Below are 17,223 nucleotides of genomic sequence, written 5' to 3' on the forward strand. Positions count from 1 at the left end.
CACTTACTCTAGAGGGGTAATGCACCTAACAAATTATAGAGTCACAGAGCTGTACAGCATGGAAACAGACCCTTTGGTCCAACTCAACCGTGCTGATTAGATTCCTAAATTAACCTAGTATAATTTACCAGCATTTGGCTCATATCCTCCTCAAGCCTTCCTATTCACATACCCATTCAGAATGCCTTTCAAATGTTGTAATTGTACCAGCCTCCACCACTTCCTCTGGCAGCTCATTCCATTCTCACACCACTGTCTGTGTGTTTAAAAACTACCCCTTAGGTCCCTTTTAAATCTTTCCCCTCTGACCTTTATTCCCTCTACTTTTCGGCTTCCCCAGCCTGGGAAGTGTAATTCACTAATTCCATGCCCCTCATGATTTTATAAACATCAATAAAGTCATCCCTCAGCCTCTGAAGCTCCAGCAAAACTGCCCCAGCCTACTTAGCCTCTCTGTATTGCTCAGATCCTCCAAACCTGGCAACATCCTTGTAAATCTTTTCTGAACCTTTACAGGCTTCACAGCATTATTTCTATAGCATGGAGACCAGAATTGAATGAAGTATTCCAAGCGTGGCCTCACCAATGTTCTCTACAGCTGCAACATGACCTCCCAACTCCTATACTCAATGCACTGACTAATGAAGGGGAGCATATCAAATACCTACTTTGCTATCTTGTCTACTGGGGACTCCACTTTCAAGGAACAATGAAACTGCAGTCCAAGGTCACTTTGATTCAGCAATATGCCCGAGATCCTTACCATTATAAGTCCTGCTCTGATTTGCCTTTCCAAAATGCAGCACTCACATTTATCTAAACTAAATTTCATCTGCCACTCCTAGACCCATTGTGATCAAGATCCTGTTTTACTCTTCTCTGTCCACTACACCTACAATTTTGGTGTTATCTGCAAACTTACTAACCAGACCTCCTAAGTTCACATCCAAATTATTTATATAAATGACAAAAAGCAGTGGAACCAGCACCAATCCCTGTGGCACACCACTGGTCTCAGGCATCCAATCTGAAAGGCAATCCTCCATCATCACCCTCTGTCTTCTACCTTTGAGCCAGTTCTGTATCCAAATGGTTAGCTCTGCCTGTATTACATGCTAATCTTGCTCATCAGTCTACCATGCGGAACCTTGACGAACACGTTACTGAAGCCATATAGATAACAATCACTGCTTTGCCTTCATCAAAGTCTCTTTGGTACTTTTCCAAAAAACTTAATCAAGCTGGTGAGACATGATTTCCCACACAGAAAGCCATGTTGACTGTCCCTAGTCAGTCCCTACCTTTCCATATACATGTAAAAACTGTCTTTCAGGATCCCCTCCAACAATTTGCCCACCACAGGCTCACTAGTCTATAGTTTGCTGGCTTTTCCTTACCATCTTTCTTAAATAATATCACCATGTTAGCCAATGTTCAGTCTATCGGCACCTCACCTGTGGCTATTGATGATACAAATATATCAGCAAAGAGCCCAGCAATTACTTCTGTAGTATCCCGCAGAAGTTTAGAGTACACCTGATCAGGTCCCATATATATATCCAGCCTTATGCATTTTAAGACATTTTTCAAGCTGTTGCTATTTATTTCCCCAAGTTCTCTATCTTCCATTTCCTTCTCCATAGTAAATGCTGATGCAAAATATTCATTTAGTATCTCCTCTATCTCCTGCGGTTCCACGCATAGGTGACCTTGCAGATCTTTAAAGGGTCCTATTCTCTCCCTAGCTACTCTTTTGCTCTTAATGTGTTCATGGAGTCTCTTTGGATTGTCCTTAACCCTAGTTGCGAAAGATATCTCATGTTCCCTTTCTGCCCTCTTGATTTTCCTCTTAAGTATACTTTTACTGCATTTATACTCTAAGGATTCACTCGATCCCTGCTGTTAATACCTGACATATGGTTTCTTCTTTTTCTTGACCAAAACCTCAATTTCTCTAGCCACCCAGCATTTCCTATACCGACTAGGAATATACTGTCTCTGGACTCTCATTAGCTCATTTTAGAAGGCTTCCCATTTTCCAACTATCCCTTTACCTGTGAATACCCGCACCGATCAACGTTTGAATGTTCTTGCCTCATACTATCAAAATTGGCCTTCCTAAAATTTAGAACTCTAACTTTTAGATTCAGTCTACCCTTTTTCATCACATTTTAAAACTAATAGAATTATGGTCATTGACCCATATTATTGATTATGAAAAAATCCTTCACAATGGTGAAGACTATTTAGGACATATACATCAATGGAAAGGTTGAAAAACAGGTTTGCCAGGAAGTTGTCTGGACTGGATTGTATTAGCTATAAGGAGAGATTGGACAAACTTGGATTGTTTTCACTAGAGCATCAGAGGTTGAGGGAGCAACATGAGAGAAGTGTATACAATTAGGAGAAGCATGGCTAGGGTGGAGCTCAGAACAGTTCTGAAGATGCATCACTACACCAGAAACAGTTCTGCTTTCACTCCACAGATGCTGCCAGACCTGTTAAGTTTTCCTGTCAATTACTGTTTTTTGTTTCTGTTTTCCAGCATCCACTGTTCAATGTTTCAACAGATATCAGCCTAACCTGGCATTTTATCATAAGAGAACCCACTCATTCCCGGTATTAGTCGAGAGTGTGGCGCTGGAAAAGCACAGCAGTTCAGGCAGCATCCAAGCAGCAGGAGTGTCAACATTTCAGGCAAAAGCCCTTCATCAGGAAGGGCTCTCGGATACCACCTGACCTGCTGTGCTTTTCCAGCACAACATTCTCAACTCTAATCTCCAACATCTGCAGTCCTCACTTTTGCCCATTCCAGGTATTACTCTGGCAATCCTCTTCTTTACTGCTTCTAATGTATTTTCATCTTTCCTTAAATAATGTGATCAATAAAGTGTGGCACTGGAAGAAGTACTGCAGGTCAAGCAACATCTGAGGAGCAAGATGGTTGACATTTCAGGCTTAACCCTCCAGATGTGGTCTCTCTCATGCCCAGTGCAAATGAATCATTATTTTCATGTTCTTGCCCTTTGCAATAAATAATAAAACACTATCAATGTTCTTGATTATTTGCTCTACATGTGTATTTGTCTTTTGCAACTTTAGTATTTGGAACATCCAGATCCCTCTGGATCACAGAACTTCACAATATCTCACCATCTAAATAGTATGCATCTTTTAGATTCTTCTCATTAGAATGGATATCTATTTTCTCACACTACACAAACTTTGCCAGATCTTTGCCCCCTCACTTAACTTTTGTCTTTTTGTTGCCTACTTATGTCCTCTTCACAACTTAATTTTTAATTTAGTTTTCAGTTATTAGCAAAGTTGGCAACTGTGCTTTCCAGTCCTTCATCCAATCCATTGTGAACAGGAGACGTCCCTGTGGCACTCTTCTCAGTACATCTTGTTAATATTAAAAAGATGCATCTATCTCAACTCTTTGCTTCCTGTTATTGGAAAATCTTCGAGTCATGCTAACATGCTATCCCTAAAAATATGAGTTTTTATTTTCTGCAACACTTTATTTTCTGTGACACTTTATCAAATATTCTGGGAATTTCAGTACAGTACACCCATAGGAAATTCTGCTTCCTCAAAGTATTCCAATAGTTTAGTTAAATATTAATTTTCTATGTTGTTGGAAAATTTGAAAATTTGTTGTTGAATATCTCTAAGCACCCCTGTAAAACTCCTTTCATAAGAGCTTCTAACATTTACCCTGCGACAGATGTGAAGCTTACTGACCTGTAGTTCCCTCTTTTCTATGTCCCTCCCTTTTTGAATAAAGGTGTTACATTTGCTCTAGCCTGATGGTACCTTCCCTGGATCAAGGAGCATAGTGGTAAAGATTGTGTATTTTTATTTTTGGATTGTTAAAAATATGGAGTTAATTTTTTTATTTGTGCGTCATCAAAAAATTCAGACAAAGTCAAAAGCCATCTTCACAGCGCATTAGGAAATAGTAACTTTATCTATATCTGCAGATCTGCTTTAAAGAAAAAGTCCAAGGCTCGAAGGACCACAATGCATGACAGGTTGGAAAACTCACCTTCTATAATTTTATAAAGTTACTATATTTTAATTATTATCACACATAACATTGTTCATTGTCTGCCCTTCTATTTATAATATTGAGCATGTTAGATAGAGCCCTTGGAAATGTATACCAGCAGCACACAGTTCCTTTGGGAGAAAGAATAAAATTAAGAAACATACTCAGTGTGTTTGTGTATTCATACCTTCATGTGCCCAAATATGACGCTGCAGATCCGTACCATTCTTCCGGAAATAGCAGTCACAATAAGGACATTTCACTGCTCGTTTTCCAATCAATCCTTTTAGTTGTACTCGTTTCCCTAGAATCTCTGAGATAGTGCTCATGGGGACCTCTGCAAGTGGATGTTACAATGACTTAAATAAACGTGAATTCATGGCCTGTTAGGCCACATAAACAGCCTTTGATTTAGAACATTGTATGACTTGGATAAATATATACCAAAGGTGAAATTGAATTAATAGAGAATGTTTGAAAATTTATGGAAGGTTCTTGCTTTCAGTTATGAAGGGCTTCAGATGTGAGGAAGCAGAACAGTCTAAATTGGCATTGGAAATGATCCAGTCAGGATGTTAGAAACCAAATATATTTTACCTAAACATAAATTTAGAAAGCATGAGCAAATCAGACTTTAAATGAAAATGTATCAGACTTATCCCTTCATTTCATAAAAATAAAAGGCTATCAAATTATAAATCACAGAATCATGCAGTGTGCTGCCCATCTAGTTTGTACTATCATTGACGATGAATGGTTTGGAGCGGTCTTTATGTGCCGTTTGACTTAAGGAAATATTCAAACTCCCTGCCGGTAAATGATGTCCCATTGTCTGTGACCAATACTGCTGGGAGTCTGTATATCGTGAACGGTGCTCGCAGCTTCTCAATCCGTACAATTGATGCTGCCCACTCTGCAAACTGCACTGGATTGATAATTCTTTCACTCTCCAGCCTTCTGTATTTCCACCTCTACTTCTGCATACAAGGCAAATGGCACCGGGCAGGCCTTACAAAATCTTGGCATTGTTTCTTGGTCAACATGCAAAGTAGCTTTGGCCCCTTTGATAGTCCCAAGCCTTTCCTCAAATACCCCTGGTATTTCACTAGGACTTCACTGAGGCATCCATTTTCTAATCAAAAAATGTTGAGCTAATCAAAGAAAATCTTTCTCAATCAATTCCACCCCAAGTGTCCATTCTTCATGTGTGCCGAGCCCTTGACATAAAATATTTACAATCAAACCCAACTGTTCCTAACATATTCACATGCATGCATTTTAAGTACATATTATCACACGGCAATCAGGCTTATGGGAAAAGGGGAAAATTATTTTCCCTTCTTTAGCCTCAAGATACTGAAGAATAATCCAGCATTTCAACCATTGCATCAGATGAAATGGTGAATTATCTGTCAACAGAGCATGAATATTTCCTTTCCACAACATAGATTATAAATATAGGCTTTACCAATGAAGTTGATGAATTATGAAGGTATCCTGTTAATAAACTGACAGAGAAAAATTGATCTCTGAACTTAGCAAGTGTCACTCAGCTTTCAATCTTGGAATTATATGTAATTCAAAACACAAACGCTTTTCCTCTTTGGTTATTAAGCTGACCTTTGATTTATAAACTAACAGACAAAAGAGACTAAGTTTATTCAGCATAAATGTCAAGACATATCTGTGGTACAAGTGTGGTAACTTACCCGGATGATATGAGGTGATGTGAGACTTAATAAGACGATCATCTGAAAAGGATTTTTCACATACTGGACAAGTGTAAGTTTTCCTCTCCTGAATGGAAATATTGTAAAACGAGAAATCAAAACACTCTCAGCATTTTGCCCACAAGTGTATTCATACATATAGCCATACACAAGAGAAGTGTTGCATCTGGTATGCCATTTTGAATTCTGTTAATCTGTTTTACCCATGTCAATTGAAGGACTCCTATCTCTCATGTGACAAGTCACAAACAATCCTAATTTTGAAATCTATAATTGTTCCTTGTCACTAGGTCACAATTCTAAGGTCCATATCAACAAATACCAGTCAAACTTTTCAGCAATGCCCACATCCTGAAAATAAATAATGAAAACATTATATGAAATGCAGCACATGAGTTTTTGTTGATAATTCAGTGGTTTCACCACCATCATTGCTGATGTACACTTAGTTTTTAATTCCAAATTTAATGAATTTAGTTTGAATTCTCCAGTGCTAGGGTGAGATTGGAATTTATTTCCTGGAGTCAGTAATTGAGATCTTCAGTTTACTAATTCACCAACATAACCACCATGTTGCCATAATTAACTCATCCAGAAACTGCAAGTCCTCCATGTTGGTAAATTAGACCGGAATTTCATAGAAATTTCTGTCAGTTCATGTTAAAAGTTTGTGAATTGGAGAGTGAGACAGAAAATAATGTATTATTCAGTCAAAACGAAAGCACTGTGAACTAAGTTATCAGGGAGACGTTCATAAAAAAGTCATGTATGTGGTTTTCATATCTTATTAATATCAGGTATTAACAGGTACGTAAGATGGTATGTCTAATTGCCAAACTGAAAAGAACAGATGCTCCCACTGGAGTAAGTGGAGGGGAGAGGGGACATGGTGACAGAGAATGTGACAAGTAAAGCAGAAGTAAGGAAGAGAATTCGCAATCTGAAGGTGTTGAATTGAACATTAAATCGAGAAGGATGTAAAGTGCCTAGTTTGAAGATGAGATGTTGTTCCACCAGGTTGCGCTGTGATTCACTGGAGCACTGCAGCATGGCGAGGACAGACAAGTGGGTATATGACCATAAGACCATAAGAAATAGGAGTGGAAGTAAGGTCATTCGGCCCATCGAGTCCACTCCGCCATTCAATCATAGCTGATGGGCATTTCATCGCCACTTACCCGCACTCTCCCCATATCCCTTAATTATAAAGGCACATACGAGCAGTATGCAGGGTTAAAATGACTGGCTATGCGAGGGTCGGGGTCATGCTTGCACACGGACTGGAGATGTTTTGCAAAGTGATCACCCCATCTGCATTTCGTTTCTCCAATGTAACGTAGGTCACATTGACTGCAGCGAATGCAAAAGACCAGATTGGAGCAGGTACAGGTGAAATGCAGCTTTATCTGGAAAGTCTTGACCTACTCTTGGGAAATAAGGCAGGGCAAGTGACTGAGGTGTCAGTGAGGGAGCACTTTGGGGCCATCGACTATAATTCTATATGTTTTAAAATAATGATGGAAAAGGATAGACTAGATTGGAGGAAGGCCAATTTTGACGGTATTAGGCAAGAACTTTCAAAAACTGACTGGGGGCAGATGTTTGCTGGTAAAGGGATGGCTGGAAAATGGGAAGCCTTCAAAAATGAGATAACGACAGTCCAAAGACAGTATATTCCTGTTAGGGTGAAAGGAAAGGCTGGTAGGTGTAGGGAATGCTGGATGACTAAAGAAATTGAGATTTTGGTCAAGAAAATGAAGGAAGCATATGTCAGGTATAGTCAGCAGAGATCAAGTGAATCCTTAGAGTATAAAGGTAGTAGGACTATAATTAAGAGGGAAGTCAGGAGGGCAAAAAGGGCACATGAGACAGCTTTGGCAAATAGGGTTAAGGAGAATCCAAAGGGATTTTATAAAGACATTAAGGACAAGAGGGTAACTAGGGAGGGAATATGGCCCCTTAGAATTCAGCAAGGCAGCCTTTGTGTGGAGCTGCAGGAGATGGGAGTGATACTAAAGGAGTATTTTGCATCAGTATTCACTGTGGAGAAGGACATGGAAGATATGGAATGTGGGGAAAGAAATATGTCCATATTACAAAGGAGCTGGTATTGAATGTCTTAAAATGTGTAAAAGTGGATAAATCCCCAGGACCTGATCAGGTGTACCTGAGAACTCTGTGGGAAGCTAGAGAAGTGATTGCTGGGCCCTTTGCTGAGATATTTGGATAACTGATAATCACAGGTGAGGTGCCAGAAGACTGGAGGTTGGCTAACATGGTGTCACTATTTAAGAAAGGTAGTAAGGAAATCCAGGAAATTGTACTGGTGAGCCTGATATTGGTAGTGGGCAAGTTGTTGGAGGGAATCCTGAGGGACAGGATGTACATGTATTTGGAAAAGCAAGGATAGTCAGCATGGGAAAATTTTGTGCATGGGAAATCATGTCTCACGAACTTGATTGAGTTTTTTGAATAAGTAACGAAGAGGATTGATGAGGGCAGAGTGGTGGATGTGAGCTATATGAACTTCAGTAATGTGTTTGACAAGGTTCCTTTGTTAGACTGGTTAGCAAGGGTAAATCTCACGGAATACAGGTAGAACTAGTCATTTGGATACAGAACTGGCTCACAGGTAGAAGATAGTGAGGGCTGCTTTTCAGACTGGAGGCCTGTGACCAATGGTGTGTCGCAAGAATCAGTGCTGGGTCAACTGCTTTCCCTCATTTATCTAAGTAATGTGGATGTGAACATAGGAGGTGTAGTTAGTGGTTTGCAGATGACACCAAAATTGGAGGTTTAGTGGATGGTGAAGAAAGTTAGGCGAAAGTGAGGACTGCAGATGCTGGAGCTCAGAGTCAAAAATAGAGTGGTGCTGGAAAAGCACTGCAGGTCAGGTAGCATCCGAGAAGCAGGAAAATTGATGTTTTGGGCAGGAGCCCTTCATCAGGAATGAATACCTCAGAGTAAAATGAGATCTTGATCAGATGGGCCGAGTGGCAGATGGAGTTTAATTTAGATAAATGCAAGGTGAGACATTTTGGAAAAGCAAATCAGTGCAGGACTTATACACATAATGGTAAGGTCCTGGGGAGTGTTGCTGAACAAAGAGACCTTAGAGTGCAGGTTCATAGTTCCTTGAAAGTGGAGTCGCAGGTAGACATGATAGTGAAGAAGACATTTGGTATACTTTCCTTTATTGGTCAGAGCATTGAGTATAGGAGTTGGGGCAATACAGGACATTGGTTAGGTCACTTTTGGAATATTGTATGCAATTCTGGTCTCCCTCCTACTGGAAGGACGTTGTGAAGCTTGAAAGGATTCAGAAAAGATTTACAAGAATGTTGCCAGGGTTGGAGGATTTGAACTTTAGGCAGAGGCTAAATAGGCTGGACCTGTTTTCCCTGGAGTGTTGGAGGCTGAGGGATGATTTTATAGAGGTCTATAAAATCATAAGGGACATGGATCGGATAAATAGACATGGGTGAGGGAGTCCAGAATTGGAGGGCATAGGTTTAGGGTGAGGGGGGAGAAAATTAATAGGGACCTAAGGGGCAATGTTTTCACACAGAGGTGGTGCACGTATGGAATGAGCTGCCAGAGGAAGTGGTGGAAGCTGGTACAATTACAACATTTAAAAGGCATCTGGATGGGTATATGAGTAGGAAAGGTTTAGTGCAATATGGGCCTAATGCTAGCAAATGGGACCAGGATATCTGGACGGCATGGATGAGTTGGAATGAAGGGTGTTTCCGAGCTGTACATCTGTATGACTCTATGACTGTTTAGGACCTTGGATATTGAGCATGGAAGAGGCGGGTGTTGCATCTTCTGTGGTTACATGGGAAGGTGCCATGGGAAGGGGAGGTGGTGTTGGTAGTCATTGAGGAATGGATTAGGGTATCCTGGAGGGAATGGTCCCTGCAAAATGCAGACAGTGGGAGTGAGGGGAAGATGTATTTGGTGGTGGCATTCTGCTAGACTTGTCTGAAATAGTGGAATCCTTTGAATGCGGAGGCTGCTGGGGTGAAAAGTGAGAATAGGGAATCCAATCACACCATTGAGAGTGATGGGAAGGGGCAAGAACAGAAGCACGGGCGATAGGTCGGATGCAATTGAGGGCCTTGTCAACCACAGTGGTGGGAAACCACGGTTAAGTGGTGGAGGCTGGTACAATTACAACATTTAAAAAGCATCTGGATGGGTATATGAATAGGAAGGGTTTAGAGGGATATGGGCCAAGTGCTGACAAATGGGACTAGATTAATTTAGGATATCTGGTCGGCATGGATGAGTTGGACTGAAGGGTCTGTTTCCATGCTGTACATCTCAATGAATCTGTGACTAAGTAACAAATGTCAGCAGCACTGTTTTGGAAGATGGCATCATTCGAACAGCTGTTTGCAATAAGCAAGGTATTAACTGTATCCAACCTGGTCATGTTTCCATGACTTTCAAAAGAATGTCCAACATTAGATGGTTCTGCAATTGGATACTTGCTGCATAATCATGAATGTGCGAGGAACTACAGCAATTTAGGATTGTCAATCAGACTCATTTCTGCTGCATAGACTGGATCTATGTCCAAGGGTCTTTTAGAATCATTTTCTGGCCTTCCTTATTGGAATCTTCCACTAAAGACTAGGTGATACTGTCATTTATGTATAACATAAATATTGACTGATAATGTTACAAAATAAAATAAAACTATAAAAAAAATTACTAAGGACCCAAAGGACTGTAGAATCTGTAAATCAGAAACAAAAATAGAGAAATGGAAACGCTGAGCAGGACGAGCAGCACCTATGGAGAGAAATCAGAGTTAATATTTCGGTTGACTGACCCTTCCTCAGTTGAAGAACTGAGGAAGGGACGCTTGATTCAAAATGTTAACTCTGATTTCTCTCCGTAGATGCTGCCAAACGTGTTGAGTTTTTCTGGCGATCTCTGTTTTTGTTTCCGATTTCTAAATACCTGTTCTGTTTCTGATATTTTCTACATGGGCACACTGAAACCATGACCACATGGTTCTAGGCGCATCGGTGTTGTCACTGTAGCTGCAAGGCAATGAAGGCACAGACAAATTGAGGAGGAACAAATTCACCAACAGTTGCAGAATAAGTTGCCATATGAAGAAGTCAGAAGAGAAGGTCTCCTCAGTATGCAGAAGAGGCCCAGGATGCCATTTCCTCCAAATGAGAGCTACTATTTAGTGCAGATGTCATATAGTCATAGAGGTCTACATTCAAGCCTGGTCAAAAACAAGCACCTAACTATTCTAATCCAGTTTTCCAATACTTAGCCCATAGCATGGTACATCTTGGTATGTTAATTGCACATCTAAATACTTCTTAAATGTTATGTGGGTTTCACCTCTGCCACCCTTACAGGCAGTCTCCTGGGACACCATCATAGAACTATGTCATTTGCTTGAGAAGGGCTGTATATACAGTACATTGCATTTTGAGTGCCATATTATACAATGGCAGGTTTCATCAATCAAAAAAATGTTCATTCAATAAATATACAAGTCATCTGAGATCATCAGTACTAACGTCATAGTCATAGAGTTGCTTTAGATATCTGAAATAAATCTAGTCTCATTTGCAAGCATTGAGCCCATATCTGTCTAAACCCTTACTAGTCATGTACCCATTCTTTTAGATTAGATTAGATTAGATTCCCGACACTGTGGAAACAAGCTCTTCGGCCCAACAAGTCCAACCGACCCTCCAAACAGCAACCCACGCTGACTAATGCACCTAACGCTATGGGCAATTTAGCATGACCAATTCACCTAACCTGCACACCTTTGGACTGTGGGAGAATGTGCAAACTCCACATAGATAGTTGCCTGAGGCAGGAATTGAACCCGGATCCCTGGCGCTTTGAGGCTGCAGTGCTAATCACTGAGCCACCATGCCACCCCTATGGTGTAAATGTTGTAATTGTACCAGTCTCCACCACTTCCTTTGGCAGCTCATTCCATACATGGACCACCCTCTGCATGAAAGCTTTGTCTCTTAGATCCCTTTCAAATCTTTCCCCTCTCATCTTTAACCTATGTGCTTGGACATATTTACATGTTCTCCCTGTGTCTGAATGAGTTTCCTCTGGGTGGTCCGATTGCTTCCCAAAATCCAAAGATGTGCAGGTCAGGTGGATTGGCCATGCTAAATTTGCCCATGGTGTCCAGGGATATATAGGCTAGCTGGGTTAGCCATGAGAAATATCGGGTGACAGGGATAGTGTGGATCTCAGTGGACTGTTCTTCGGTGGGTTAGTGTTAACTTGCTGGACCAAGTGGCCTGCTTCCATACTGTAGGGATTCTGTTTTATTCTATTCTGCCTCTCCTTATAGATTAAACACTCCAACCCCAGCAACATCCTTGAAAATCTTTTCTGCACCCTTTCAAGCTTCACAACGTCTTTCCTATACATCCTAGAGAACTGTGTAAGCCCTGGATGCTGTCTTAATGCCTATATCTTTGCTAATTCTAAGGTTTCTGCTTCACTTCAAAGATATGATACCTGAAAAGAATGGCTGCTGGGACAAAAAAACGTTACCCTCTGCGACCACAGTTAATGATGCGTTATGTGACCTCTTGACTGAGCGTGAGTGGAGATAGAATGCAACCCAATCTTTCACCAAGACTCTTGTGGAGCAGATTATGGATGAACTTCTGAATATGAGTTCCTATGCTACTGTTAGTTTGGAGGAATTGAAGGCGTATATAGGTGTCATATAATCCTTAAAAATTGCACTATGCACAACTATATCAGGAAACAAAGAGATGGGATGGATGCTGAGGAGTCAGAAGAGCGACAGCAATATCCCAAGGAGGAAAAATGAGAAAACCGAGCAGGCAGAACAACATCGTCAGTGTGATAGAGCACTATAGTTTAAAACCTTACATTAATGTAAATTAAACTCCATCTGCCACTCCTCAGCCCATTGGCCCATCTGATCAAGATCCTGTTGTACGCTGAGGTAACCTTCTTAATTGTCTACTACACCAGTATTAGAAACTCTTGTTTCTATTTTTATATGCTGAGCTAGCTCCCTCTTACAGTCCAATTTCTTCTTCTTGATTAATCTTTTAGTCATTCTCTGTGGTTTTTTAAATATTCTGATCAATCATCTGACATCCACTCAACTTGATGCAATTATATGCTTGAGTATGATGCTTTCCTCACCTTAGATGGTGTGTTCTTCCTTTAGAATTTTTCTTCATAGTAGGAATATGTTTATTCCAAATATTGTGAAATATCTCCACAAACTCCAGGGAGCTAGGAGAGAAGTTAAAGAGGAGGACCTCAAAGGTAGTGCCACGTGCTAGCCAGTGTAGAAATGAAAAAATAGGCAGGATGAACACATGGCTTGAGAGATGGTGTAGGAGGGAGAGGTTCAGATTTGTTGGACTTGGACCGGTTCTGGGGAAGGTGGAACTATTACAAAATGGACGGTCTACATCTGAATCAGACTGGAACCAATGTCCTTGGGGGAGTCTTTGCTCCAGCTGTTGGGGAGGTTTTAAACTAATGTGGCAGGGGGCTGGGAACCAGAAGAGAAAACAAGTAGATAACGAGGTGGAGACTGGAAACTGCAAGAATCATGAAGATAGCATTAATAAAGGGAAGAGTAGGTGGAGAACACGTGAATGCAAAAGAACTGGTGGCCTGAATGCATCTACTTTAGTGCAAGGAGTATAGTGTGTCAGGCAGATGAACTTAGGGCTTGGATGGTGCATGGGAGTAAGACGTTATTGCAATCACAGAGACTTGGTTGAAGGAAGGGCATGATTGGCAACTAAATGTTCCAGGATATAGACACTTCAGACAGGACAGGGAGGGAAGTAAAAGGGGGATTGGAGTTGCATTGCTGGTCAAGGATGATATCACGGCTGTACTTAAGGAGGACACTATGAGTCTTGGGTAGTGAGGCATTATGGATGGAGCTCCGTCATAAGAAGGGTGCATTTACATTGTTGGGGCTGTATTGTAGGCCTCCCAACAGTGAGCATGAGGTAGAAGAACAAATAGGTAAACAGATTATGGAAAGATGTAGAGGCAATGGGGTAGGGGTGATGGGAGATTTTAATTTTCCCAACACTGACTGGGATACACTTAGTGTCAGAGGTCTGGATGGGGCCGAATTTGTAAGAAGCATCTAGGAGAATGTTCTAGAGCAGTATGTCAATAGTCTGACAAGGGAAGGGGCCATATTGGACCTGGTACTGAGGAACGAGCCAGGACAGGTGGTAGAAGTTGTGTGAGGGGATTTCTTTGGGAATAGTGACCACAATTCTGTAAGTTTTAGAATACTTGTAGATAAAGATGAGAGTGGTCCTAAGGGAAGAGTACTAAACTGGGCCAAGGCCAGTTATATCAAAATTAGGCAGGAGCTCAGAAATGTGGATTCGACCCAGCTATTTGAAGGGAAGTCCACATTTGATATGTGGGAGGCTTTCAAAGATAGGATAAAGATAGTGCAGGATAGACATGCCCCATTGAAGACCAAGGATAGGAAGGGCAAGATTCGTGAACCGTGGATGACAGGAGAAATTGTATGACTAGCCAAGAGGAAAAGGGAAGCATACATAAGGTCTAGGCTGCTAAGAACAGAATGGGCCCTGGAGGAATATCGGAAGATATGGGCAAGTCTTAAATAAGGAATGAAGTGGGTTAAAAGGGCTCATGAAATAGCTTTAGTGAGCAGAATTAAGGAGAATCCCAAAGCATTTTATTCTTACATAAGAAACAAGCGGGCATCTAGAGAAAGGATTGGTCTGCTAAAGGATAATGAAGGAAGGCTATGTGTCGAACCTGAGAGAATGGATGAGATTCTGAATGATTACTTTGTAACACTGTTCACTGAGGAGAGGAAGATGATGAATCTTGAGATTAGAGATAGAAGTTTGATTAATCTCGATTACGTTGACATAAATAGGGAGGATGTGTTGGGTAGGGTAGAGGTTATTAAGGTAGACAAATCCCCAGGACTGGATGGGATCTATCCCAGGTTACTGAGGGAGGTGAGAGAGGAAATAGCTAGAGCCCTGACAGATATCTTTGTGGCATCCTTAAAACACAGGTGAGGTGCCAGAGGACTGGAAGGTTGCTCATGTTGTCCCCCTGTACAAGATGGGTAATAGAGATATTCTTGGTGACTACAGACCAGTGAGCCTGATGTCGGTGGTAGGAAAGTTGCTAGAGAGGGTACTGAGGAATAGGATCTATTTATATTTAGAAAACAATGGGCTTATCAGTGATAGGCAATATGGTTTTGTGCGGGGGAGATCATGCCTTACCAACTTAATAGAGTTCTTTGCGGAAGCGACCAAGTTGATTGATGAAAGAAGGGCTGTTGATGTTACATACATGGATTTTAGTAAGGTGTTTGATAAGGTTCCCCATACTGAAAATGTGTTGCTAGAAAAGCGCAGGTCAGGCAGCATCCAAGGAACAGGAAATTCGACGTTTCGGGCATAAGCCCTTCATCAGGAAGAGCTTATGCCCGAAACGTCGAATCTCCTGTTCCTTGGATGCTGCCTGACCTGCTGCGCTTTTCCAGCAACACATTGTCAGCTCTGATCTCCAGCATCTGCAGACCTCACTTTCTCCTCAAAGGTTCCCCATGGTAGACTAAAGGAGAAAGTGAAGTCATATGGTGTACAGGGTGTTCTAGCTAGGTGGATAAAGAACTGGTTGAGCAACAGGAGACAGAGAGTAGTAGGTGAAGGGAGTTTCTCGAAATGGAGAAAGGTGACCAGTGGTGTTCCACAGGGGTTAGTGTTGGGGTCACTGTTGTTTGTGATATACATAAATGATCTGGAAGGGGGCACTGTTGGCATGATCAGCAAGTTTGCAGATGACACGAAAATTGATGGAGTAGTATTAAGCATAAGGGACTGTCAAAGAATACAGGAAGATATAGATAGACTGGAGAGTTGGGCAGAAAAGTGGCAGATGGATTTCAATCCAGACAAATGTGAGGTGATGCATTTAGGCAAGACTAATTCTAAAGCGAATTATATAATGAACGGAAGAACCTTGGGAAAAGTTGATGGGCAGAGAGATCTGGGAGTACACATCCATTGTACCCTGAAGATTGATGCACAGGTGGATAGAGTAGTCAAGAAGGCATATAGTATACTTGCCTTCATTGAACGGAGTATTGATATAAAAGCTGGCAAGTCATGTTAAAATTGTACAAGACATTGGTTCGGCTGCATTTAGAATACCGTGTCCAGTTCTGGTCGCCACATTACCAAAAGGATGTGGACACTTTGGAGAGAGTGCAGAGAAGGTTTACGAGGATGTTGCCTGGTATGGAAGGTGCTAGCTATGAAGAAAGGTTGAGTAGGTTAGGTTTGTTTTCATTAGAAAAAAGGAGATTGAGGGGGGACCTGATTGAGTTTTACAAAATCATGAAGGGTATGGACAAGGTGGATAGAGACAAGCTTTTTCCGAGGTTGAAGGATTCAGTAACGAGGGATCACAAGGTGAGAGGTGGAAAGTTTAAGGGGGATACACGTGGCAAGTACTTTATACAGAGGGTTGTGGACATCTGGAATGCGTTGCCAGCAGAGGTGGTAGAGGCAGGCACGGTAGATTCATTTAAGATGCGTCTGGATAGATGCATGAGTAGGTGGGGAGCAGAGGGATAAAGATGCTTAGGAATTGGGCGACAGGTTTAGACAGTACATTTGGATCAGCTCAGGCTTGGAGGCCGAAGGGCCTGTTCTCGGGCTGTAAATTTTCTTTGTTCTTTAAACAGTTGTTGCTGTGTCTCTATCAATCTAACCAATGGCAGATTATTTCTTCTAGCTAAGCTTTCATGCATACATTGTTATCCAGATTTAAGTTTAAAATGAGGCCAATGTTTATGGGATTAGACAGGAATTAGACAGATTATAAAGTTGATTCTGGCATGTGGGAGGCTTTAAAACATGAGATAACAAAAGTTCAGTGAAAGGGTGCTCTGTTCATGTGAAAGGTAGAGCTGATAGATTTAGGGAACATTGGATGACGAGAGAATATTGAGGCTCTGGTCAAGAAAAAGAAGGCATACGTCAGGCATAGACAGCTGGGATTAAGTGAATCACTGAGGAGTATAGGGAGAGTAGGAGTACACTTAAAAGAGAAATGAGGAGGGCAAAAAGTGGTCATGAGAGGTTGGGCGATTAAGATTAGGAAAATCCTCAGAGATTCGACAATTGGAATCACAGATGGAGTATAACTTAGATAAACATGAGGTGCTGCATTTTGGAAAAGCTAATCAAGGCAGGATTTATACATTTATTAGTAAGGTCCTGAGTAGCATTGCTAAACAAAGAGACCTTGGAGTGCAGGTTCGTATTTGTTGAAAGTGGTTTCCCAGGTAGATGTTATAGTGGGGATGGGAGTGAATGTGACTGCTCATACCGACCTTGACAC

General features: G+C 41.3%; 1 protein-coding gene across 4 annotated transcripts in view; it reads right to left on the reverse strand.

Annotated features, from left to right (window-relative positions):
• The window catches only part of LOC132815077 (zinc finger protein ZFAT-like), a 133,641-nt gene that overhangs the window by 26,584 nt on the left and 89,834 nt on the right, over nucleotides 1-17,223 (reverse strand). For all 4 annotated transcript variants that reach the window (XM_060823792.1, XM_060823791.1, XM_060823788.1 and 1 more), the window contains 2 exons: nucleotides 5,767-5,854; nucleotides 4,245-4,394 (listed from right to left, as the gene is read on the reverse strand). In XM_060823792.1, the coding sequence (XP_060679775.1) occupies nucleotides 4,245-4,394; nucleotides 5,767-5,854 (238 nt within the window). The remainder of the gene's footprint in view (nucleotides 1-4,244; nucleotides 4,395-5,766; nucleotides 5,855-17,223) is intronic.

This window comes from Hemiscyllium ocellatum, chromosome 4 (assembly GCF_020745735.1).
Source record: "Hemiscyllium ocellatum isolate sHemOce1 chromosome 4, sHemOce1.pat.X.cur, whole genome shotgun sequence".
NCBI lineage: Eukaryota > Metazoa > Chordata > Chondrichthyes > Orectolobiformes > Hemiscylliidae > Hemiscyllium > Hemiscyllium ocellatum.